At 38.7% G+C, this 24632-nt stretch overlaps 1 protein-coding gene and 1 long non-coding RNA gene across 4 annotated transcripts in view; both read right to left on the reverse strand.

The window, feature by feature from the left end:
• Window positions 1–1376: 1376 nt before the first annotated feature.
• On the reverse strand, window positions 1377–3424 carry LOC128859788 (uncharacterized). Its single transcript, XR_008454190.1, has 3 exons — window positions 3181–3424; window positions 1740–2072; window positions 1377–1619 (listed from the first exon to the last, which is right to left on the reverse strand). It is a non-coding gene; the product is annotated as an uncharacterized LOC128859788 (long non-coding RNA).
• Window positions 3425–3454: 30 nt separating this feature from the next.
• LOC128859787 (GATA zinc finger domain-containing protein 10) overlaps window positions 3455–24632 on the reverse strand; it is a 150945-nt gene continuing 129767 nt past the window's right edge. For 2 of the 3 annotated variants that reach the window (XM_054096869.1, XM_054096867.1), the window contains 2 exons: window positions 7118–7226; window positions 3455–4711 (listed from right to left, as the gene is read on the reverse strand). In XM_054096869.1, coding sequence (XP_053952844.1) covers window positions 4458–4711; window positions 7118–7226 — 363 coding nt within the window. In that variant the 3' untranslated portion in view covers window positions 3455–4457. The remainder of the gene's footprint in view (window positions 4712–7117; window positions 7227–24632) is intronic. The other variant, XM_054096870.1, reaches the window with a different exon arrangement.

Below are 24632 nucleotides of genomic sequence, written 5' to 3' on the forward strand. Positions count from 1 at the left end.
TTGTGTGCTCAGGGTGCTCTATTCCTGCTCCTACTTCTTGGAGCGTTTTGGACTATCTGTCTACCATTTTCATTGAAGTTAATGAAACGATTGCTTCTGTTCTTATTTTGTTGAGAGAATTCGTAGGCTGTCAACAGCAATCCGTAAGAACTCTTACAGCAATTTTATTCGGATTAACGATGACTCGAGAGAGAATTGAATTTTTTTCGAGAAATTCATCGGAAGAAGGTGGCTGAAGACATGCTTGAGCAAGTGAATTTGTACCCAACGTATATAAAGCGCTTCATAACAGGTCATGAGACGTGTGTATATAAGAGTGGTTTGCATAACCAGTCAACAGGCGGCTGAATGGTGCTAACCACATGAGCCGAAACCCAAAAAACCACTTAAAAGTCGGTCAAAAGTGAAAGTCATGCAACTCGTTTTCTTTGATTATCATGGTGTTGTGCACTTGGAATTCATTCCAAATAGTTCTACGACTGCACGATAATGGCTTCAGGCAATGGCATAGATGACCTGTGCGCCAAAGTTAATGGCTACCTCACCGATCTTTCTTGCTTTTTCACTGCGAAGAGTCTCCAACTTTCCCCACAAAGTCCACTGCGGCCCTCTTTACCACCTGACCAAAGGAGGTCAAACTGCAACTTAAGGTAAAAGAAGAAGACCCACCAATTCCGACTGTTAACAATCCCCAAGTTTTGGGTGTAACCTTCGACAGTTTGCTCTCCTTCTCTGCGCACATAACCGCAATTGCCACTAAAGTCCAAATAGGGCACATAGGGCAAATACAAAGAATTGTTGCTATCGATTGTCTGGTCGCCTGGAACTAATGACCAGCAGTGGATAAAGTTCCAGTCTTGCCAAATCACTACTATTCGAACAGCGACGTGTTGCCTCCCGATACCGACATACCAAACATATGCCCAGCATATGAAGGCACCCCGCACGACACTACCAACCTTTTCACATGCCCCACCAAACCCACTCATCTAACACCCCTCTTCCTCTGAACTCAACCTGTCGAAACAGCAAGTTTCCTGGGCCTACCTTTAGATGAACCAGACGAAGACATGATATACACTACATATATATTACTGCTACAACAACAGGAACAAAATCTCCTTTCTCTTCCGCGTCCGTCTGTTGTTGTTTCGCTACCAAATGTTGCCCTGTGCAAATGGGCCCTCACTTATATTAAGATCTTAACCTTTTTATTTATGCAGATGACGCTGTAGGCTCTTTTTTATGGACTATTAGAAATTAAAAACATAGCATATTTGACACTTATGAAACTATAGAAACATAAGCAATGGAAACCGTAAAGGTCAAATTAAAGATTTTCACCACTCAAAATATTCTTTTTTATTTAGCTCAAAAGTAAGGATGATTAATTCTGTGCCACTGTGTATACGTGTGCTACTTCCCAAATAACATTAAAGTTGAAACAGAAAAGTTGGATGTTCAAATTTAGGTAGCAAGCCGCGTCTGATGAACGCATGAAGAAAAGTGATCAGCCACCGTTGCTAACGGTCATTAACTTCTAAAGAAATCTTCTCTTTGCCTCTTGAGATATTGAGAAAGTGAATCGTGTTCTTCGTTTCAGGTTTCATTTCGCATAACTGCAAATAAAAAAAAAACTTATTATTAAAAATCACAAAATTCCAGAATTATTGTATTGAGAAGCTCAGATTTGCACAAACTTGTAGAGCTCCACTTTTTTCTCAGTTATTTCTACTCACATTCATTTTGACCTTGCCGCTCAGCCCCACTGTTCTCAACTTGCAGAGAATTTATCTCTTACCAGCATATTACAGCTCAGAGCAGTAATTTGGTTTTGTTGTTAAATGGAACATGCGCATACAGAACAGCGACCACCATGAGAGTAAACGCACAACAACGAAACAGCCAAGCAATAACACCAACGCGTAGGAATGTACTCGTATATGTGTATGAGTACGTATTTGTAGGGAACTCTCCAATTTAAATGCTGCTCACTAATTCAATGTAATGTTTTCATATGTTTGATAGCTGTATGATGACGCTCCGCTGTCATTTCCTTTCACTGCATTTTTCTTTTATGAAAACAAGAAAAAGTAAATAAAAAGAAAAGTGAAATAAAAATATGAGAAAATTCACGAAGAAAGTTGTAAAAACTACTACCTAAAAACGTCGCAAAGTTTTTATATGTGAACACATGTTGTGCGCTGTCAGAGACGGAGCGGGTGGTGAGGACGGAAGTAGAGGTGATGCGGTGGCAGGACTTTTGATGCTCCAGTTTGAGTTTCGAGAGCTCAGTAGATAAACATACGTGGATGTATGAGTGTATGTGTATGTGCATATACATAGATGCGCTTACTTAGCGCATGTGTACGGGTGTGTGTGTGTGTATTTGATTTTTCGCTGTTTGCAGTTGCCGTGAGGAAGTGAATTTTAGCAGATGCTTTGCCGATATGACATTCATTACAGTGGATCAACATTTTCGAAACACCAACTGCCTTTCGACACATTTTTGAGAATGCCTGGACATGCTCGTCAACTGGACCACTAAACACTAGTAAGTGCGCAAAGTGTATAATCGAAGTAGCAGTGAGAGATAAAGTGAGGGCATGACCCGGGGGGATTTTTGTCATTGGGGTTAACTTTTCATTGTTGGCTATTGTTTGCTTAGTTGTTTTAGTTATGAATGTTGTTGCTTTGGGTTAGGCTGATGTTTTGAGGTTTTTATTTATGTTACTTGTTAGAGAGATTAAAAATGTGTTTATCCTTGCCGTTTGCCGCTCTCGCCCGAAACAGGTTTTGTGTAACCTGATGCTGCCGAAAAGCAAGCAAACGGTGTATTGCTATTGGAGAAGTGGGCAATTTTGAAGAATGAGAAAATATGGGAGAAAATATGGGCAGTGAAAGTTGGAACCAAAAGAGTCGGACGATGAGTAAAACGACAAGATAAATTAAAATTGTACTCAAATTGTATGTAGGTAGGTGTAGGCATATATTCGTAGGTATGCAGGTAGTGATGTAGTTACGCAGATGTTGGCGAGAGTGCGGTTGTGTTAATGCTGTTGGAATGGCATTTGTTGTATTTATTGCATGTTTTAACTTTTTGGGGTTATAATTCTTTTTCCCAGTTCTGTTTTCCATCATCTCTTCTTCCTAGGCACTTGCGGTTAGATTTTTACTTACCACCAGAGGGAGAATGCACCTGCTTCGTTTTCTGCTCACATTTGCTTGTTGCTTTTGTGAAAACTTTCCATTTTATTTGGCGCTGTTACATTTACATCCACTCTGTGCTTGCTGTGTTGCTGTGCGTACGCTTTTCTTGTTTGCCATTTGTCGAAGACTTTCCTGATTGAAATTTCGTTGTGGTTTATGCAAATTCAGTATAATTTCCCTTAATTGTATTGAAATTGAAATTGAAATTGGAGCAAGTGAAAGTGAAAAGTAATGCAATGCACAAGAAATTTTTACTTTTATTTTTTTTTTTCGTTTATTCTTCCCTTCTTACATTAAGAATTTACATATATTTTATCTTCATTGTGTTGTGATTTGTTTTGCTTTTGTAAGAGATACTTATTTTAAATGCAACTGCTGCACTTAAGTCTTTAAGCTACAAATTCATACACGTACATATATATTTAATTACAATATAAGTTAAAATGACACTAACTAAGCAAAAAATAATTTATACATTACTTACAGAAATAATGCTAAGGCAGTAAATGTATATCAATTACTTGCTTCGAAGTAAGTTTCTTAAACTTTAATTACATAATTGTTTTGAAATAAAATTTTGAGCCCAATTTAATTCTTTTAATTGTTTGGGCATACGGGTCGTATGAGTAATAAATGTTTTTTTTTCGTCTATTCTAATTTTCTAACCATGAAAATGTCTACAATGCTTTAGCACTTATATAAATTCATAAATGTATACTTTCGTCGCAGGTCATGCCCCCAGTACGCATACACGCACAAAGAGCAAACGAATTAGCGTCGCGCAATCAGTCGAGCGCTACGGGTGCGTATACGTAATGTGCAACTCGAAAATCACTTACTGGAATGGTGCGCGGCTGATTGCTGCACACGCGTACTCCGTGCGTGCAAACAATTGTTATAAATTAAGAAAAATGAAAAAATAAAATTAGTCATTTTCAAAAAAAGAAAAGGCGAAGCGATAATAATAAAAAATAAAATAAAAACATGATTGCCTGCTATTGTGGTTGATGTGATTTACTGAGTAAATACCTAAGTCGTGTGCATGGAACACGTGCGTCTAATCACCAAACAAGTACCGTCGCATATGAAATTATGAAAATTTTCAATAAAAACCTTACGCATTCGTTTGTAGCGGTTTTTCAAGAAACAAACAAAAAAATGATATTTTCTCTACTTAGCTCCGCTTCATCCCCTTTCTCATTGTCGTACGAGTATTCGTCATTTCGCATGTTGCTTCAGTTATTCAGTTAATTCGGTTGCACTTCACAGACGAAAAATGTTTCGAAACTGCACGGCGAATCGTTCCACTTCAGTCCTTTGCCGTCGCGGTTCCATAATTCTAAGCAGTTCTCCTCTTCACCATTCTCGTAGCGGAAATTATTCGGTTCGCCCGCATTCCAGTTCGTAAATGTTATGGGTCTACCATTAGCCATCCAGAAGAAGATACCCTCATCGGCCAGGTCGGTGCCAGATGTCCAGAAATGTTCGTGACCTAAACCTGCTGAGGCGTGCCAGCAGAAATTGGTTCAAAGAGGCGGGCAAGCAAATGAAAAGTGAGAGAGCATTAATAATGTGATTATGCAAAATTGTGTGCCATAAATAATGGGTGCATATAATGGTATGTGATGAAACAGAGGCAAGAGTGAATGTAGTCACGTTTGGAAATTGGAGCTTTTCAGCAGTGCGCGCAAAGAGCAACAAACGAAAAAACAAAAAAAGAACCTGATATTTTTAGTGACCACCGCCGCCAGAAGCATCACAATTGCTAAGCGGCTGACTGCGCGTGGCATTGGTGGTTTGCTTGTGATTCGCATGTTTAGCGTGAAAAAATGGTAGCGCTGTTAGCGACTGCACGGTGTGTGCTGCGTCAGCCATAATGAAATGAAGTTAAAAGCGTAGTAAGTAGTTTTTCTTCACTAACCTTACAAAGCACTGGTATACATACACAAAAATATGCACGACTATTGTGTATCTGCATATAGATATACATATATATATATACGAGGTGTGTTCAAAAAGTATAGCGTATTTTGAATTTTCGCAGGTTACGTATAATCGAATTTCGATTTTTTAGTGGCGATATGTTGGTACTCATGTCTCTCCCTCATGCCCACGAGTTCGGCCATTTTGAATGTTCAGTCAATTGTTGACAGCTGCTTTGCTTGTACGAGTTTCGACTCGTCTTCGATTTTTACCTATGCAAAATGATGGATCAAAGAACCTGTGTCAAATTTTGTGTGAAAAAGGAAATTATGCTGAACGCCCGAGCACTTCAACAACAGACGAAAAAAATAGTATTGGCCAATCGTCGAATTACCGTTAGAAAGTTGTTAAGGACCTAGACATATCGCTGAGGACCTAGTGACTCGTGTCATTCGATTTTTTTCAATGATTTAGGCATTAGACGAGTCGCCGCAAAATTCGTACCAAAACCGCTCAATTTCGACCAAAAGCAGCATCGCATGAACATTGCTAATGAGATGTTGGACTCTGAACTCTGCCCGCGATGTCCCAAATTTGCTCCAGAGGGTCATAACTGGTGACTAATCGTGGGTTTATGATTATGTCGTGGAAACCAATGCCCAATCATCTCAATGGAAGCTGCCGCATGAACCAAGACCGAAAAAAGCGCGCAAAGTTCGGTCGAATGTAAAAGTTTTGCTTACCATTTTCCTCGATTGCAGGGGCGTTGTGCATCATGAGCTCTTGCCACATGGGAAAATCGTCAATTAGGAAAATAACCTGCAACTTATGCGCAATTTGCGCTAAGCAATCCGGCAGAAATGCCCGGATTTGTGGAAGAACAAAAATTGGCTCTTACATCACGATAACGCCCCTGCTCACACGTCGTTGCTTGATGCCACAGCCACCGTATTGCCCAGATCTGGCCCACTGTTGTTGTTGTCGAAACTGAAAGGACGACGCTACGCTACAATTGACGAGATAAAGACGGCATCGAAGGAGGAGCTGAACAAGAAAAAAAAAAAATGATTTTTTGAAGTGCTTCGAAGATTGGAAAAAACGTTGGCACAAGTGCATAATATGTCATGGGGATTACTTTGAGGGAACAAAATAGATATTAATGAATAAATAAATAGTTTTTGAAAAACAAAACACAAAATTCGCGATACTTTTTGAACACACCTCGTATATGTATACTCTGATATAGCATACCTAAGTCATGCAAGTACCCATAAGTCCATGTAGCACCGTCAGCCATTGTGCTGGTTAACTTGCTTGTGCTTTTACTCGCTAACGTGACATGCAAAACAAATTACAAAAAACCGGAGCAAACAAAATTAAATATTAAATATTTTACCCTCTCAATTCTTCCGGGTATTATGTGAGGCTAAGAGGTGCATTGACCACAATTGCCATCATCAAGGCTCGTCGGTCGACACTCTAAGCCATAAAGTCTTAGCGCGCCATTCACTTTGTACCTTTCTTGCATTGCGCAATATTGAATGGGCATAGCATGGCACAAAGTCAAAAATGTAGGAAAATGTGAAAAAAGCATTAAATGCATTGATATCACTTGGCAACATAAGCGTTTATTTGGAAGGTTTACTTGGCTAAAATGCCAAAGCGTCGTTTGTTGCACACGCAGACAAGGCGCTGTGCTCGTGGCTCATTAATGCTGCTAGCAGCGACATGCAGTTAATTCATTAAATTTATTTATGCGTTTTTTAAGGCAGTATACCAATTTTTGCTTTTTCCATTCACCGCATTCTTTATTGATGACGTTTTCTGAACTCATTGAAATAGTTTGCCAGCAAGTCAAGTATGTTTGCCGCGCATGTGGAGCGCTCAAAATAAAATGCCAACATACACTTTCAATTATTCGTGACTAGCAAACCCTGTTGCCACTTGATGATTCAGGCAGCCAGTTCGGCTAATAAATACTTACCAAAGTCGCGTATATGTTTTTCTAGTCTGTCATTCTCCTCTTGTGAAGAAATACTCGCCAAGTGCATGCCGTGATATCGGCAGTATTGAGCCGCTTTGAACCAATTCGCCTGGAAATAAAAAATCAAATTAAGCAATTAACTAAGTTTATTTAAAGGAAATGTGACGTTGTTAAGCAGTGCTGCGCTATAATTTAAATTAGCTCAAATCGGTTGATAACTACTCACAAATTTCACAACAATAACTTAAGAGGTAATTCTCATTGGAACAAAAAAACAAAAAAAAAAAAAACAAAGACGGAAGCGTTTTTTATTATAATAATTGACGTAATTTTTTGTTTGTGAAATCACCTAAGCCAAATCAGGTTTATTTGGACACAGAAACCGCAATGATGTTGTAGGAAAACGTACTCCAGTATTAGAATCCGGAAATAAGTTTGCGAACAAAGAATAATAATAAAATAATCTCCTAAATAACTGTCATAAAATTTCAAATTAAAAATACAAATTTGCATAATTTACTATTTACTACAACCAAATGTCAAATAAATATCTGTAACATAAAACAGGAATTACAAACATTTGCGTTTAGTTTTCAAAAATGGTGGTTTAAGCATCTAACCTGGCTAAGAGAATCCCATAGAACAGTATTTAATCTGTCCAAGGCAACGAGAAGGTCAGAGGACTGGCAAGCCTAAAGGGCTGAATTGAAAAACTATAAAAAAGCAGCTAGAACTTCGCAGCGTGAATCTTGGCAAAATTATTGCAAAGAAATCGAAGAAACTTCAGAAGCGGCCAAATTAAGAAAAATTCTCTCAAAAACACCTTGCAACCTAGACTATCTACAAGGTCATGGGAATACATGGACTACGTCAAGTGAGGAAGCTTTAGGTCTTCTCCTAGACATACACTTCCCAGGCCGGTGGAACAATTCGATTCCGCCAATAATGAAAGGCAATCCGACTTAGGAAGTCTCTTAGTTACAAACGCAAAGATCGAATGGGCTATGAACACTTTTGGCCCTTATAAATCGCCAGGACTAGACGGTATCTACCCTGCTAAACAGCAGCAATCGCGGGACATTATATTACCGTTTATAAAAATTGTCATCAGCAGTTGTCTTAACATGGACCACATTCCGCTAGGCGGGAGGGAGGCAAAAGTCTCCTTCATACCCAAGGCAGGTAGGTCCTCACACACTAACCCATTTTTCTAACGTCTTTTCTGCTCAAGATCCTAGAAAGAATAACGGATGAATATATACGGGGCTTTGTGCCTTTAAATAGGCTCTCCTCGGCGCAACGTGCTTATACTAAAGGGAAGTCTACAGAAACCGCTTTACACTCACTCGTCGAGTTGGTGGAAAAAAGTTTATTAGACAAAGAGTTTGCATGGGTTGCTTTCGTAGATATAGAAGGCGCCTTCAACAACATAAATGCAAACGCTATAGTAGATTCATTAGAAGATTTCGGAGTTGAACCACACGTTGTTGCTCTGATAGAAGCTATACGCGTCAAAAGAAAGGTAACGGCTAAATTAAGCAGCCCTACTCTAAGCAAGATGCTTATAGATAAACACACTATCAGTGCTGCCAACAGGCTATGGTCTCAGTGCCTGACCTGTGCAACTAGTAGAATGACGTGGCCGGAATGAAACATGGGCCGGACACAGGAAAAACATGAGAAATCGTCTCGGAGTCCTAACAGGGCATTGTCTGATTGGCAGGCATGCCAGTAGACTGGGAGCGCCCTATAACGACTATTGCAGAAGCTGTAACGACATTGAAGAAGAAAAGACTATAGAACACTTTCTATGCGGGTGCATGGCTCTGGATAGTAGAAGGCTCAATATTTTAGGAAAAAGCTTCCTGAATAACTTGGCAGAAGTAGCCAATATAAAAATAACAAGTCTTGTTAGATATATCAAAGCCACTGGTTGGTTCAATGAGGACAATGTAGAGTGAGGAGAGGGGACAACCCCGGTGGTTTCACAATGGGTCTACAGCAGGCCTAGGTGTGTCAAACGACAACCACTATACCTACCTACCTACTCTAAGCAGACAGGTCTGCAGAGGCACACCGCAAGGCGGAGTCCTCTCCCCTTCTTTGGATTTTGTCAGTAAACTCCCTATTGCTGACCCTGGAGAGAGGCGGTTGCCACGTCACTGCTTACGCAGATGACTTAGTAATTGCCGTTAGAGGCAGATAGCCCTTATACAGGGTGGCTGATGAAAGCCGCTACCAAAAAAAAATTGAATAACTTTTTTTTCTTTTTAAGTTATCTGTTCCATTTTTGTTTTAAAATTGCAGATTGATCTTTAAAATTTATTAAAATGGATAACTGGGACACGCAAACAAGAATTTGGATAGTCCGCCGCTATCACGCACTGGAGTCCATAGTTTTGGTACAGAGAGAGTACAGGCGGATGTTTGGCGGCGATTCCCCGAGCAGATGGACCATAATGAGACTGGTGAATAATTTTGCTGTCACAAGAAGGCCTTATCATCGAAACCCACCAGTTCGGACGGAGGAAACGATCGCTGCTGTAGCTGCAGCTATACAAAGCAATCCAAGGGTTTCAACAAGAAGCTTATCTGCTCAACTTGGTGTCAGCCGACAGTCTTTGCAAACAATAATGCACAAAGATTTAGACTTATTTCCTTACAAAATTCAAATGGTTAACAAACTGAATGCAGCAGACTTGCCGATTCGCTTGGAATTTTGCCAGAAGATCCTGCAAATGGTGGAAGAAGACCAAAACATGTTAAACTGCCTTTTCATGTCTGATGAGGCCCATTTCGATTTAAACGGCAATGTGAACAAACAAAATTGTCGAATATGGAGTACTTCTAACCCACAGATACTCCACGAGACGGAATTGCATCCTCTTCGCGTGACAGTGTGGTGTGCGGTTTCTTCACGCTGTATTGTCGGGCCTTATTTTTTTGAAGAAAATGGTCACACCGTTACGGTTACTGGAGACCGTTATTTGAAAATGCTGAAAGAATTTTTCTATCCAGAACTACGCCGAAAGAGAATTCCTTTCAACTCTGTGTGGTTTCAACAAGATGGGGCAACGTCTCACATAGCCCAGACTGTTATGACAGAGTTGCGACGAAAATTTCCCAATAAACTGATTTCAAGAAACTACGAATTTCGTTGGCCCCCCAGGTCACCTGACCTTACTGCACCTGGCTTTTTCTTGTGGGGTTTATGTAAACAAGAAGTTTATAAAACAAAGTCAACAAATTTGGATGAACTAAAACAATCCATTCGGGCAACAATTGCGGCTATTCCTGTCGCAACTCTCAAAGCAGCAATGAACAACTTTTTACTAAGATGCCGCACTTGTGTCAACGAGCATGGGGGGCATTTAAATTCAATTATTTTTAAAACTAGTTAAGCTACATTTAATAAAATTTAATGACCTTCAACTTGAAAAAAAATAAATGAATTCCATACACTAAAAAAAAAGTTATTTGAGTTTCTTAATGTATATTAGCAAAATTCATCCGCCACCCTGTAGATATTCCGCGCTCTAACAATGTTTTAGATTAAGTTGTTGCCAGCGCTGGAAACATCTAGCGTCCCATCCCTTATCTTTTATCTATCAATGCCCTGAACAAAAATTTGCTCATATTAGCGGCTTTTAATATAATGTACGCTTCATTTAAATGACGAAAAATTTCTTGATGATACAAAAAAATTGCATACTTTCATGGTTATGCAAATGTACTGATATTTATATCTAAAGCACAAAATAAGCACAGCAGAAATTGCAGGCTAATGTTTTTCAGGAAGAATGATAGAGTTTCCACCAACAAAAATGTTCTCTAAAGAAGGCTGGCAAGTTTCCATCTTTATGTAATGCCCATAAGATGTGAACCCAATAAGAATGCAGTCGAATTACAATAGTTAGATAGAATTATCGAAAATATACAAAATATGTATACAGAAATATACACAATATAAAACTTTTTTTTTTTATTTCAAAGGAAAAATTTGTAGGATATGAATATGAAAAAAACAATTTTATATTGTGTATATTTCTGTATACATATTTTGTATATTTTGTTTTGTATTTAGAAATATTTACTTATAGAGATTCACCTATTCACATTTTAAATTTTTATTTAAACTTAAAACCAACCATATATTCAAAATTTCAAAACTTATTAACCCAAATAACAGCCCAGCCCCTTCTTTAAAATTTTAGAACAGATCTCGAAAGCCAATCCAAATATCGAATTCGGAATTTATTTTTTCTAGTTACTGAAATATCTTCTTATTTGCATTTGAAAAAAAAGTTGTGTATGAGAAGTAGACGTGGCTGTTGTCTGATTCGCCCTTTTTGCACATCGTCTATACCTTTCATGTATATAAAGGGTTTTCCAATAACAGTTGTTATTTTAAATAGCCCGCTATTTCAGTAGAAGCCACTTTTGAAGATATCATTTTTTGATATTTGACAAGTGGAAACTACGCCATTAATAAAAATGGAACCATACATGCTTAAACAACTCAATGGTGAAAATTTGGCAGAGACTCGAACATTTTTGGGTCATCGTGAAGCACCTTGACGGATAGTCCAGTCAAAAGAGACAAAAAAAATAGCCAACTAAGTAATTTTAGGAGTATGCGAGTTTATGGTTTTACTATGTAAAACCCATCACTGTGAACTTAAATTTGAGTTTTGAGGGCCTGAAATATATGGATTAATAGTATGTAAATTTGGAGTTTGTGGGTAAGCTTGCTTGGGGTTAAGTAGGTCAGCCTGCTCGCGGTATGATAGGCGTGGTTTCTAGGGGTTAGGGCTGTGTGTGACTCGGTACCCAAAGGTTAGATAGTGTAGGGGTGTGGTGAGTCAGCACACTTATGGTGTGAGACAAAATTTTAAGAAAAATAAGACTCAATTCAAGAAAATTAGTAATCGACTATATCATGTCTATGTTATCTTCATCGATTTTCAGGTGTAGGAAAATTTCGAAACATGAAAATTTCAAAATGCGATATCTCTGCGAAAAAAAAAGATATTTGAGCAAACAAAACGCCATTTGAAAAAAGAAGGCTTGTCTTTTTGTTTTTTGCAAAATAAAAAATTTTCAACTACTTTTGTGCAACTATTTCTAAATGAAATCGCTCGTGTAAGTAATGACGATCATTTTTAACCCAAAATTATTAAAATCGGTTCATTTTTCACTAAGTTATGAGCCTTTAAAAAAAAATTTCTTATATAATTAAAAAAATCGATTTTCAGCCAAATAACAAAATTACCGATAAATCTTGAAAAAAAATTTTTTCGGGCGAACAAAAAAATACGTGTCTCATTATTTTGACAAGAGAGCAACATATTTGAGTTACATCGAAATCGAAGAACATAACCCGAATAGCCCGGTTGAATTGAAATGGAAAGCATCAGTGGCCGATCTCAAACATTTTTGGATTTTTTTGAACTCGCTTAAAACTGAACTGCAAACAAAACTTCATTAACCTAAAAACACTCTTTCCATTTTTTATCCTGTTTTGTTTCTTGTTTTTTCTTTATGTGTATGAAATGTATGAAATCGTACCACTGTGCATTGCACGTGAACGTGAGACAACTGACCATATCACAGACATTTTTTTATGTTTTTAGAAATGGGCTTATAAATTATTGCAAAAAAAAGTTGACCCAATTTTTATAGAGCTATGATTTTTAATTTACCAATTCCATCGTACAAGACAAGTCATTCGGAAGCATGCGGCATATAAAAGCAGTTATAAAAACCAAAATAAAACCGAACGGGCATCGCTCAGAAATCCATACCTGTATATGGCACTTTCACACAGTTTTCCAATAAAGCAACTGCTCAGGCTCCGTTGAAGATTTTCGTCAAATACACTGGTCACTCAAAGCGCTGTTTTGATGTTCTGGCAAAATTTAGAGCAAAGCGCGACTTACTGCGACTAACTATTATCTGTGGCGCTAACTTGCGACAGCCTTGTGTCAGGTGTTTGATGCTCAAACTAGTTTGCAAAATCTTGTAAGGTAAAGTAGTTTGACGTCACCGAATTTGGCATAGTTGTGAGAAACTTGTCGTATCGTGAATTAGGTACTGCGTTAGCAGAAGCCTAAATTAGAAAAACAAGTATTTGCGTAGTTACAAATCTCATGCATTTGTAATGAGCATCGTTTATGTGTGCAATTCGATTTAATAGATAAGCACAAATAAATCGATAATTGATTGAGAAATAACATATTGAATGAAACTGGGCGCGGAGGGCCACTGGCTCCTAAATTATTATTTTGTATACCAGTAACACATACTTAACCTACAAACTACCAAGTGCGCGAGGCACTCAGATTACCTCGAGAAGTCTATGAGGACCTTGTGCCTGCGCGTCTAACGGTAATAGGATCGGTTATAAGTTTCTTGAAGAAAGATAATCAGATCTAGCCCTGGCATCTAATTTGCCACGAGAGATGCTGGTTTTATTTTTCAGTGCAAAGACTTAAGGGAATCAAAGTTTTTACCCTTTTCCTTTCAAAATTAAGCGCCATTTCAATTTTGACTTATTTCTTTTGTTCAAATTGAATTTTGATCTTTCGAGTATCAAGAGACTTTTAGAGGAGCTTTATGACGAATACATTAAAATTAAAATTGAATTTACTACTCGATCTTTTTTTTATTTTTTCAATTTCTATGATGAAATGAAAGGTTGAAGTTTCTTCGCCAGCTTCATGAATTTTCAGAATTACTCCTTAAACAGAACACAACTCAAAGTAGTTTATAATCTTATATATATGTACACTGGTTAACAAAGTAGTCATTTAAAGGCTATTCAAAATGAAATAATTTACAAGAAATAAAAAAAAAATTCTTTTGTTTGATTTTCTTCCCTGGACATTCCTTAACATTTTATATACCATTGAAATCAGGCGGAAGAGGCTATTCACAGAGATGCATATTGCGGAAAGCTCTCTGATTGCTATGCACATGGGCATGGCCAGAAGTGACTCTCCTGTTGGGTAGGCCAAGCAGCTCACAACCTCCAGCTTCGTCTAGGTGTTCACTGGATAGCTTTTTGATAACTGTCATGAAGTGAACTAATGTGAGAAAGCATGCTGCACTGCTACACAGATGGCCCCAGGACCCCAGAAGGCATAGGCGCTGGAATTTACGGCGGCCCCAAAACCAAACGGTTGTGCCGATTTTCATTTGTTTATGTGCAGAAATAAACTTAGACAGGAATGTCCGGAATGAGCGAATTGCCATTCTGAGTGATAGTCAGGCGGCACTCATTAAGAATGCACAATATCATCCGGCTAATTTGGGTCCCAGGACACAGGAGTATAACTAGGAACGAAGTAGTGGCCACATTGGCGTGAGAGGTTGCGGCCTCGCCCTTAATAGGACCCGAGCCTCCTTGCCATGGGACCACACACCATCAAGGAGAAGCTCAGGAGTGAAGAGCTAGGGCTAAGGGAGGTTTACTGGCACCAAACCATTTGGCTACGTCTGGTAAAATCCTTACTGGGAGGGCACAAACAAAAGAGGTTTAAAAAACTCATAACCCAATCGAAAAACTTTATACGCTGAAGAAATGGAAACATACCTCGGATATAAGCAGCTCAATTGACATAAATAAATAAATAAATATAAAGTTACTGCTAAGCTTCATCCTAAGAAAAATTGATTTTTTGACCCTGAGTCTAGATCTTAAAACGAAATTTAAAATTCGAAGTATGCAGTTTTTTCTACTTGGCTAGATCGCAAAAAAAATATATTCAGAAATTTGTTTTGTCACCGAGTGTAATATTATATATTAGTAAAAGTTTATACAGTGAATACAAGTCTTTCTGTAACATTATAGGTAAGTAGGTGAAATGAGCAGTAAAGTCCTCTCTCGACGAACAAAACTAACACTCTACAAGACTCTCATCATGCCCGTCCTAACTTATGGCGCAGAAGCTTGGACGATCACAACATCCGATGAAGCGACGCTTGGAGTGTTCGAGAGAAAGATTCTGCGCAAGATTTTTGGACCTTTGCACGTTGGCAACGGCGAATATCGCAGGCGATGGAACGATGAGCTATATGAGCTTTACGACGACATAGACATAGCGCAGCGATTAAAAATCCAGCGGCTTCGTTGGCTGGGTCATATCGTCCGAATGGATACAAACGCTCCGGCTTTGAAAGTATTCGATGCGGTACCAGCTGGTGGTAGCAGAGGAGGAGGAAGGCCTCCTCTGCGTTGGAAAGATCAGGTGGAGAAGGACTTGGTTTCACTTGGTGTGTCCAATTGGCGCCGGTTAGCACGAGAAAGAAACGACTGGCGCGCTTTGTTAAGCTCGGCCAAAATCGCGTAAGCGGTTATCGCGCCAATTAAGAAGAAGAAGAAGAAGGTGAAATGGTTTGAAGTACCAGTCTGGCACTCCTCAAGTAGCACCAAAGCGTCGTTTTGATACCATTATGAGACCTTCAACAGGAATATATCTACAGTCAGCCAGAGCTGTTGATATAATGGAGAAGATTGATGGTATTTAGGTTGGCGCACTACCGCAGGCTGTCGCAAAAAGGAGCACCTAGTGACATTAATCGTCTAGCTGCCAACCTGGACATTTACAGAGAAAGTGCTCAATAGTCTTTTTCTGAAAGGTCCCCACAGCTTCTGCAATGGTGGTTAAAAAGTAACCCCAACTTTTCCGCGTGTGTGCCGATTGGCCAGTCACCGGTAACCACAGCTACGAGTTTGGAAATTGAATGGCGAGGAGTCCAAAGGACTTTCTGAGTTCTTCGTATATCATATTGGGACCAAGGGGTTTCGAAATAGCACATGAAGAAATGGAGCTCCATCTTTTCTGCGCTTTCCTAAGAAATATTATAATTTGTGCAGTTCCCCTTTAACAACTGTCAAGAGGATGCCGATGATCGGGTAGGAGGTCTCTGAGGCCAATTCAGGCCCCTTCCTGGCAAGCTCATCAGCAATTTCATTTCCCTCTATGTTCCTATGTCCTGGAACCCAGATTAGAGAAATGTTACCTGCATCCCAAGAGATTTGATCTCCTCCTTACAGGAGCTTACTAAATTCGTTCTGCACTATGGCATCATCAGAGCCTTGATCGCGGCTTGACTATCGGAGAAAATATAATATTAATATCTCCCTCGCTCCCGCATTCCCTAAGCCTTTTGCATGCCTGCAGGATCGCAAAGACTTCTGCTTGAAAAACACTAGCAGTATTCGGCAGTTTAAAGGAGATAGATAAATTGGCTAATTTGGAGAAAAGCCCTGCTCCGACTCCTGATTCCATCTTGGAACCGACAGTGAAGACAGAGATGCAAGTTTCAGTGCAGATTTCCCCTCCATCCAATCCAGCCTATTTGGAAAGATTGCCCTAGCACGACCCTCAAACTCCAGTTTGCGGATAGAGAGATCTGTTCGAAGTTCGGAGAACTGCCCGAAAATGCTACTATGTCCCTTGAGAGATTGCCTCTAGGTGTCAATCTCCTTTAATCTGATTGCACTTTGAGCTGCGATGAACATGACAGAAAAGTCGATGGAAAGTAAGTGCAAAACGGCATTCAGGGCAGCACTGGGGCAAGTTTTACATGCTCCGTATTCGGCAATTTAAAGGAGATAGATAAATTGAAGCCGTCAGCGAAGACAGAGGTGCAAGCTTCGGTGCAGATTCTCCCACCCAAGTCAATCCTGCCTATTTGGAAAGACTGGAACGTTATACTCCTAGTATTTTTTTATGAAATAATTTTATGTACTATACTAATTTATGTTTTTATTACAATAATATAATCAAATTTATTAATATAATCAAACATCAAACTGACCCGCCCTAATGAGCTTTTAAACATGAATATATTTTATGTTTAGGCCACAGCCATGCTTAAGCTGCATACAACAAATATGTCTAGAAACGAGATTTTCCTACATTGATCTGGAAATGTCACCTCGTATGCTGAGCCATATTTGTGCATCGTCAATAGATGTATGCATGCATATAATTTGAATACGATGGCAAGCAGAGTATCAGTGAGTGCATTCGTTGCCTTCAGGTGTGCGCATGTCTGAATGCATCCAGTTTGTGGCTTGGTGTACAAATAATGTGCCATATCCTATTAAAAATGTTACATTTGCTTGGTCGCTGCTTACAGCTTTCAATCACAATCTGAATGAGAGGCTACCGACCGTTCAATATTTTGCTTGATCCGATGGTAGCCTGATGGATCGACATAGTGAACATTTTGATTTGATTTGGTTTAAGGCGACAAAACTGCCAATTTGAACTGCTGCAAATTGACTACCGGTTGGTTGGGTGGCGACGTATGCCAAAGAGCTCATATTTCGAAAGCAACTCAATTACATTATTTGACACAGATTTTTGGGTGATGGTAATAATATTTAGTTACTAGCCGAAAGCAGTGGGATATTTGTTTTTGCAATTGCAGTCTTTGGCTCTGTGGCAAACGGTGGGAAGCAATTTAGCATTCGGTATAGATTTAGTAAAAATGCCTGGTCATTTTTCGCTAGATGTGTTCAGAAAGCTAATTTGGCGATTTCAAGGTGGCATTTAGCTTCAAAAAAATTTCTGTATTGAGTGGATTGGCGTTCCAAAATAGAAGTAGAAAAGAAAAGTCGACAAATGCACGATGCACTACAGCAATATGCGTTTGACGAGTGTTGTTCTTCAACGCTTTCCATTACATCAGCGATGTTTTCAAAAACACAAGCCGCTTAATACTCGTATAGAAAATAACTTTGCTTTAGTAGCAAAACAAAGGTACCTGGATTATTGCTGGCCGAATTATGAAAATGTATAAACATTTTTCTGAGCAGATGTTTCTGATATTTTTTATTATGAAGGAAATAAGCCACGCCAAATATATTTTTCTAAAAACGCTTGCTTAGTGGAAATATACAATAAGTTAGCCCTGGAAAAATTTAGTGAGCGGAATTTAATTTTTCCTTTTCTATTTATAAATGGGCTCCTTAGTCGTCTAGATTATTAATCTCAGCATGGTTCCATAGATGGTATTTGGTACATATCACAAAACAATCGTAGCACAGTTTAATATCGCTAACCTAGGAATAGATATACACATATTTTTCTATTGCCATTTGCTCTGCATTGTTGTAACTTAGAAGTTTTCTTCTAAAAATTTGCTTAAGTCACTTTTTTATTGCACAAGTATAACTTTTATTCGCATGGAAAAGAGCGCAATTTCAGCCAAATTTATTCCATATATTTTCTATTAATATCTGGTAGCTTTAAAAATATGTAATGTGTTATTTGTAATAGTTTTTTTACTACCCATAGGCATAAGGTTTCCTCATTTAGGCAAATAATTAATATAATTTTATATGAACCGTTTATTTTGAAGGTAGTGTGTGACCATAGATCCTTTCGGTATGAAAAAAGTTGATGCCTATACAATATATATATATATTTTTTTTTCCTTGTTCACTCCACTCGGGAGCATAGGGCCTCGACAAAACTCAGTCTTGCGTTGGTTTCGTTAATATATAATATTTGATTTCTGACAGGGTAGGTGACTAGCCTGCCCATAAAATACATATGTCATTGAAATGTACTAAATTTGATAATGCTTCAGCGAATTTTGAAATATTTATCTCCACTTCATGGCTTGTATTTTTTAATTATACTAAAATATTACACACAGATTTAATACGAAATGCGATTTATATATTGGATTGAGGAATAAGTTCTTAGCGTTATTATATTATATTTCCTTATTTTTTACAAGGGTTTGTTTGCTGTTTGGCAAAAACAAAAAAAAAAAAAAATGGTAACTTGGGTGCCTCACGAGCTCAACGAAAAATCAAAGAAAATCGCTTTCAAATTGCTTCTCAGCATCTCGCCCGTCATCGAGCAACACGCGATCATAAACAGCACTTTTTGTACCGAATCGTCACGGCAGATGAGAAATAGTGGCCTATACATCAATATGAAGTAAAGAAGGGAGTGGGTGGCTCCAGGAGCTTTAAGCCGGATCTTCATCTAAAAAAAATCATGTGTTTGGTGGGACTGGAAGGGCAAGGTGTATTAGGAAATGCTTGAAAAGAGTGCAACGGTCTACAAGGAGCTCTACATTACGCAGAGACACCGCGTGAATGACGCTATTCGACTGAAGGGACCTGATCGACGTGGTCAAACTATACTCCTTCACGTCAAGGCCAGGCCTCATGTTGCACAGATCGTGAAAGCCGCACTCCAAGAGCTCGAATGGGAGGTCCTTCAGCATCCGCCGTATTCTCCGGACCTTAGACGGACCAACGATTACCATCGTTTACGCTCTTCCGCTCCCTGTTAAACCAAATGAAGGGTGTTACCTTCGATAACAAAGAGGTACTTAAAAACTGGCTCAACTCAAAAGATGGGAGGAGGTTGTAAACAGCAAGGGCGAATATATAATTGATTAATTCATTTTTTTTGTATTATATACATATGTTAATATAGGGTGGGCCATGCCAAATTTGATTTTTGAATCGGCTATAAAAAAAAACTAATCAATATTTTTTCAAATTTTATTTTTATTTTGAAGATTGAACATTGTCATTTATGAACAAATCGATGAGAATGTCACGGTAACGCTCGCCATCTACTGTAACCGCGGCTCCTCGCTCATTTTCGAAAAAAAATGGCCCGATGATGCCGCCAGACCAAAAACCGCACCAAACAGTGACTCCTTGTGGATGCATTTGCTTCTCTGCACTAACGTGTGGATTTTCTGAGCCCCAAATCCGACAATTTTGCTTATTGACGTAGCCACCGATGTGAAAATCAGAAAAGAAGAAGAAGACTCAGCACTTTGGAAATGGGTTTTCAACATTTCCCAATTTTGTTTAAGCATATAGCGTCCCATTTCGTTAATGTCAAACCTTTAAGTAAATTATGAACGCATTTGACATGTCATTCGTGTTACCATTCTCAAAAAATAGGTGGTTCAAAAAGCAAACGCTATATGGCCCACCCTGTACAAAGGAAGCAAGAGATTATAAGTGCAGCCTTTAAATGCAATTTTGTAACCGGTCATTTGACTGGGCGCGGTACGATTAGTGTTAAATAAAAGTCTTCGGTAAAAACGCTACGAACTTATTCCCCAGCTTAATACATACTCATCCTTATGTTTACCCATGTAAAAATGTTGACTAATATCTTATTCTTAAACCGCTGTTTCACACTCTTCCGCATCTAAATACCTTTCGATTGATTAACAACTCTATATACTTTAGAAAAATAATTTAGCCGTAAAACGGATGTAAAGAGAACATGTTTGCCTATTTACATACACTTATATATGAGATGTAAGTATGTACACACTCTCAACTAGATTGGCATTTAGCCACAATTGCATTAATATTAAACATCACTGACGCCAATTGATGATGTCAATTGCTTTTAGCACTTTGACGTAATATAATTTTACTCAAGAACGATTGCGCCATGCTAGGTCAGTGACATCAGTACAAGAAAAGAAGCGAAAATAAGTGCAAAGGCAAGAACGATAGAATAAATCGTACACACATATCTTCGCACACAAAGGTTTGTTTATTTTCTACACTGACGTCACTCAACTATCAAATTCGCTAAGAACAAAGCAGCGGTTAGTGGATGCTTTAACTGACATGCGAAACCACTAATGCAACCTGCATTTACTCAATCACTGCAACAATGCATCATTTCAATTATCCCTATCGATATTTTAGAAAGTAAAGCCAGATGTGTGTTTAGCTTTGTACAAAAGTATATTATATCAGTGGAAATGTGTGGCTGAACTCTTCCTCTTATTATACTGACATATGTAAGTGATTCAAATTCTGTACTGCAAGCGAACCCCAATGGGATTCTTTAACAGCTCATGTACGATTTTAGCATTTTAGGCTGAAATTAAAGTTTGCATTTCGGAACTTGTCACACAGCGCATACCTAAATAATGTAACTTCTGGATACCACTAATAGTAATCTCAGGATAATAGTAATATCAGAGAACATTGATGCATAGAGAAACTTCAGGACTTCAAATGCTAACAAAACGCGGCTAAGAAGTTTTTATAATTCCAACACGACTGGGGGAAAGTTAACATATGAGAGTTAACATAGCTGAGCGTAGTCACAGAATTAAATATAGTATAGCGTTTGCATTGAAATGTTAAGTGCTATGATTTGCTGTTACGCAAAATAAAAAGAACAAATCTAATATGTCAACAAGCCAAGGTGCAACAAAACAAGGTGCTAATGCTGACATACATTTTTTCATACCTACGTGTCTCTCTCTCCCTCTCATTTCTCTCAGTCAGTCATTTAAATTAATCTCCTACTGTTAAATTGTGGTGAAGCCACGGTGAAAAGATTTTTATGGTATGGCCAATTACAGAGTGTTAAAAGGCTCTCAGAGAATTTGACAGAATCGGTCGTTGAGCTGACGTAGCAGGAGCTTTGAATCGGTTTTTTTGCAGAAAAACTAAAAATTGTTTACTGATATAGGAAACAAATTAACACAATATAATTTCGTAGCCATCCGAACAACTACTGATTGCACGAGTGTGTGAATATGTATGAAATTATCGTGCAGATTTTAGCTGACGATAGGATTGTGTTAGTGATATATGAAAAAAAAAAAATCAACACAGTCTTCGCTAAATTTTACTTTGTTGCTAATGAAAAACGAGTGGTTGGACGAGTGTGTGAATACATGCGAAATGAACGTGCAGAATTCGGCTGGCGAATCACTCCCTTGACGTGCCAGCCGAAGTTCCCCTCACAATTTTGTTTTTCACCATAGTTATTGGCCAAACCTAGTAATCTATCATTCTTGTGGTGAAGCAATTTCTGAGTTGAATTTCACCACCAGGTTTTGTACCTCGCGAAAATGAGGAAAGCTCTAGGCTTGAATCTTCCCTATGCATCTATGTTCTCTGGTATTATCATCCGTTTTGGCGGTGTCAATTAGTCACCTTAAGGAGTTGCATGGGTTTCGTGGATTCAAAAACTCGATTTTTTTTAGTTTATTCATCTCTACAACATCTCAAGAATATTATCCTAAATTTTCAAGTCAATCCGAATAATAGTTTCGGAGACACAGCCTTTGCAATGTGTGCGCTCCAAGCCACTTTTATTGTTACTCAAAACTTTAAATGCATTTTACTCGGAACCGTGTTTTCAAAGTCGGTTGTCAAATGTTCTCGAAAACTATTCAAACGATCTTGATGAAATTTTGCACAGCTGTTCGAGATACAATTTATTCGTGCATGAATGAAAGATTTTTTTTGTTTTTTTCAATTACAAATATTTAAAAGAAACAAAATGTCAAGCAAATTTGACCGACATTTTCATTGTTTTGAAAAAATGTCTGCCAAAATTCCATTTTTTACTTTTTTTTCTTTCCTTCGTTCAAGCACGAGTTTATGGTCTTAACTAAAACACTTATTTTTGTTTTTTCATTTTTGATGATCCTGTCAGGAGTTATGCTGACAACGCGGACGCACCTTTCTTTCGAGAGGCCATGTAAGCCCTTAAGGCTGCGATTACACTCAGCTAGACCTTTTATGCGTAACCATTACAGATCTGTACTACGCGAATAATCCAGAAACGAGCCAGATCCGCGGAACTCTGCTCTTGACAGAATGTTTGGCAAAAAAGGATAATGCACTGCCGGTGAAGCAACCACTCAAGTCAGTTTTTAGTGTTGCTTAGCGTCGCAAACATGGAGCAAAATAAAGAGAAAATACGACATATTTTACAGTACTACTACGATAAAGGCAAAAATGCATCTCATGCTGCCAATAAAATTTGTGCAGTTTATGGACCCGATACAGTTTCCATTTCCACCGCACAACGATGGTTTCAACGTTTTCGTGCTGGTGCAGAGCTGATCGAAGATGCGCCACGGTCCGGAAGGCCTGTCGTCGAAAATTGCGATAAAATTGCTGAATTGATCGAAAGAGACCGGCATAGTAGCAGCCGTAGCATCGGCCAAGAGCTGGGCATGAGTCATCAAACCGTTATAAACCATTTGAAGAAGCTTGGATTCAAAAAGAAGCTCGATGTATGGGTGTCACACGACTTGACGCAAAAAAACATTTTTGCCTGTATGGATGCATGCGAATCGCTTCTGAATCGCAACAAAATCGACCCGTTTTTGAAGCGGATGGTGACTGGCGATGAAAAGTGGGTCACTTACGACAACGTGAAGCGCAAACGGTCGTGGTCGAAAAGCGGTGAAGCTGCCCAGACGGTGGCCAAGCCTGGATAGACGGCCAGGAAGGTTCTTCTGTGTGTTTGGTGGGATTGGCAGGGAATCATCCACTATGAGCTGCTTCGCTATGGCCAAATGCTCAATTCGGACCTGTACTGCCAACAACTGGACCGCTTGAATGCAGCACTCATGTAGAAGAGGCCATCTTTGATCAACAGAGGCCGAATTGTCTTCCATCAGGACAACGCCAGGCCACACACATCTTTGGTGACGCGCCAGAAGCTCCGGGAGCTCGGATGGGAGGTTCTTTTGCATCCACCGTATAGTCCGGATCTCGCACCAAGTGATTACCACCTATTTCTGTCCATGGCGAACGAGCTTGGTAGTCGGAAGTTGTCCACAAGAGAGTCCTGTGAAAATTGGATCTCCGAGTTTTTTTGACAATAGGGAAGCGAGATTCTATAAGAGGGGCATTATGAACTTGGCATCTCGTTGGGAACTCGTCATCAAACAAAACGGCGCATATTTGACTTAAATCGCATTATTATAAACAATTTTATGAACAATTGAAAATTCAATAAAAATACCGCAAGACTTTTTTGACAACCTTATATTAGACAACAGTTTTAAAGCTTGCTTAGAAAGAAAATAATAAATTCATCGTACATCCCCATTTTTCAGCTTCTGAGCGCGCTGTGTAGCTCGCTTAGTGCGCTACCAATGCATGCTGAGTCATCGTAAAATTGCCAAAATAAAAGCGGACAAAATATTGATTAAATAAACTATTATTCAACGCGTAATCACCCATTTATTGCAATTAAAAAAAGAGTTTTTTTTTTTAATTCTGCTCCAATTTCGCTGTGTTTTGTCGCCTCTAATTTTGTTGTGCGTCTTGATGATGTTCCATTAGTAGAGATACCTAAAGTTTTATGTTGCTTTTTCATTGCAGAAATGCCATCGGAAATTTGCCATTGCCTGCGGATTTGGTACACTCGGAATAATAACTTAGGTTGAAGCAGTCACATATTTTCCTTAAATGCCGTTGTAAATGCAGAGTTGGGATATGTAGGGGGCAAGTAGGCGTCTTTCATATTATTTGCAGGTGTGTGTGCGGTTTCTTCATTTTCCTTATCAACTCTGGCGAAAGTTAATAGTCTTAAATTAATTAATTACGACGTAAATGCAGCATCAGTTTGGCATTTTGGCCATTTACCCTCCTTCAAAGGCATGTGGGAATGTAATCTCTGTGCATATGGCATATGGTAAGTATTTAAAATTGTACGTCGGTTAGTTCAACTTGTTG

Source organism: Anastrepha ludens, chromosome 4 (genome assembly GCF_028408465.1).
Source record: "Anastrepha ludens isolate Willacy chromosome 4, idAnaLude1.1, whole genome shotgun sequence".
NCBI lineage: Eukaryota > Metazoa > Arthropoda > Insecta > Diptera > Tephritidae > Anastrepha > Anastrepha ludens.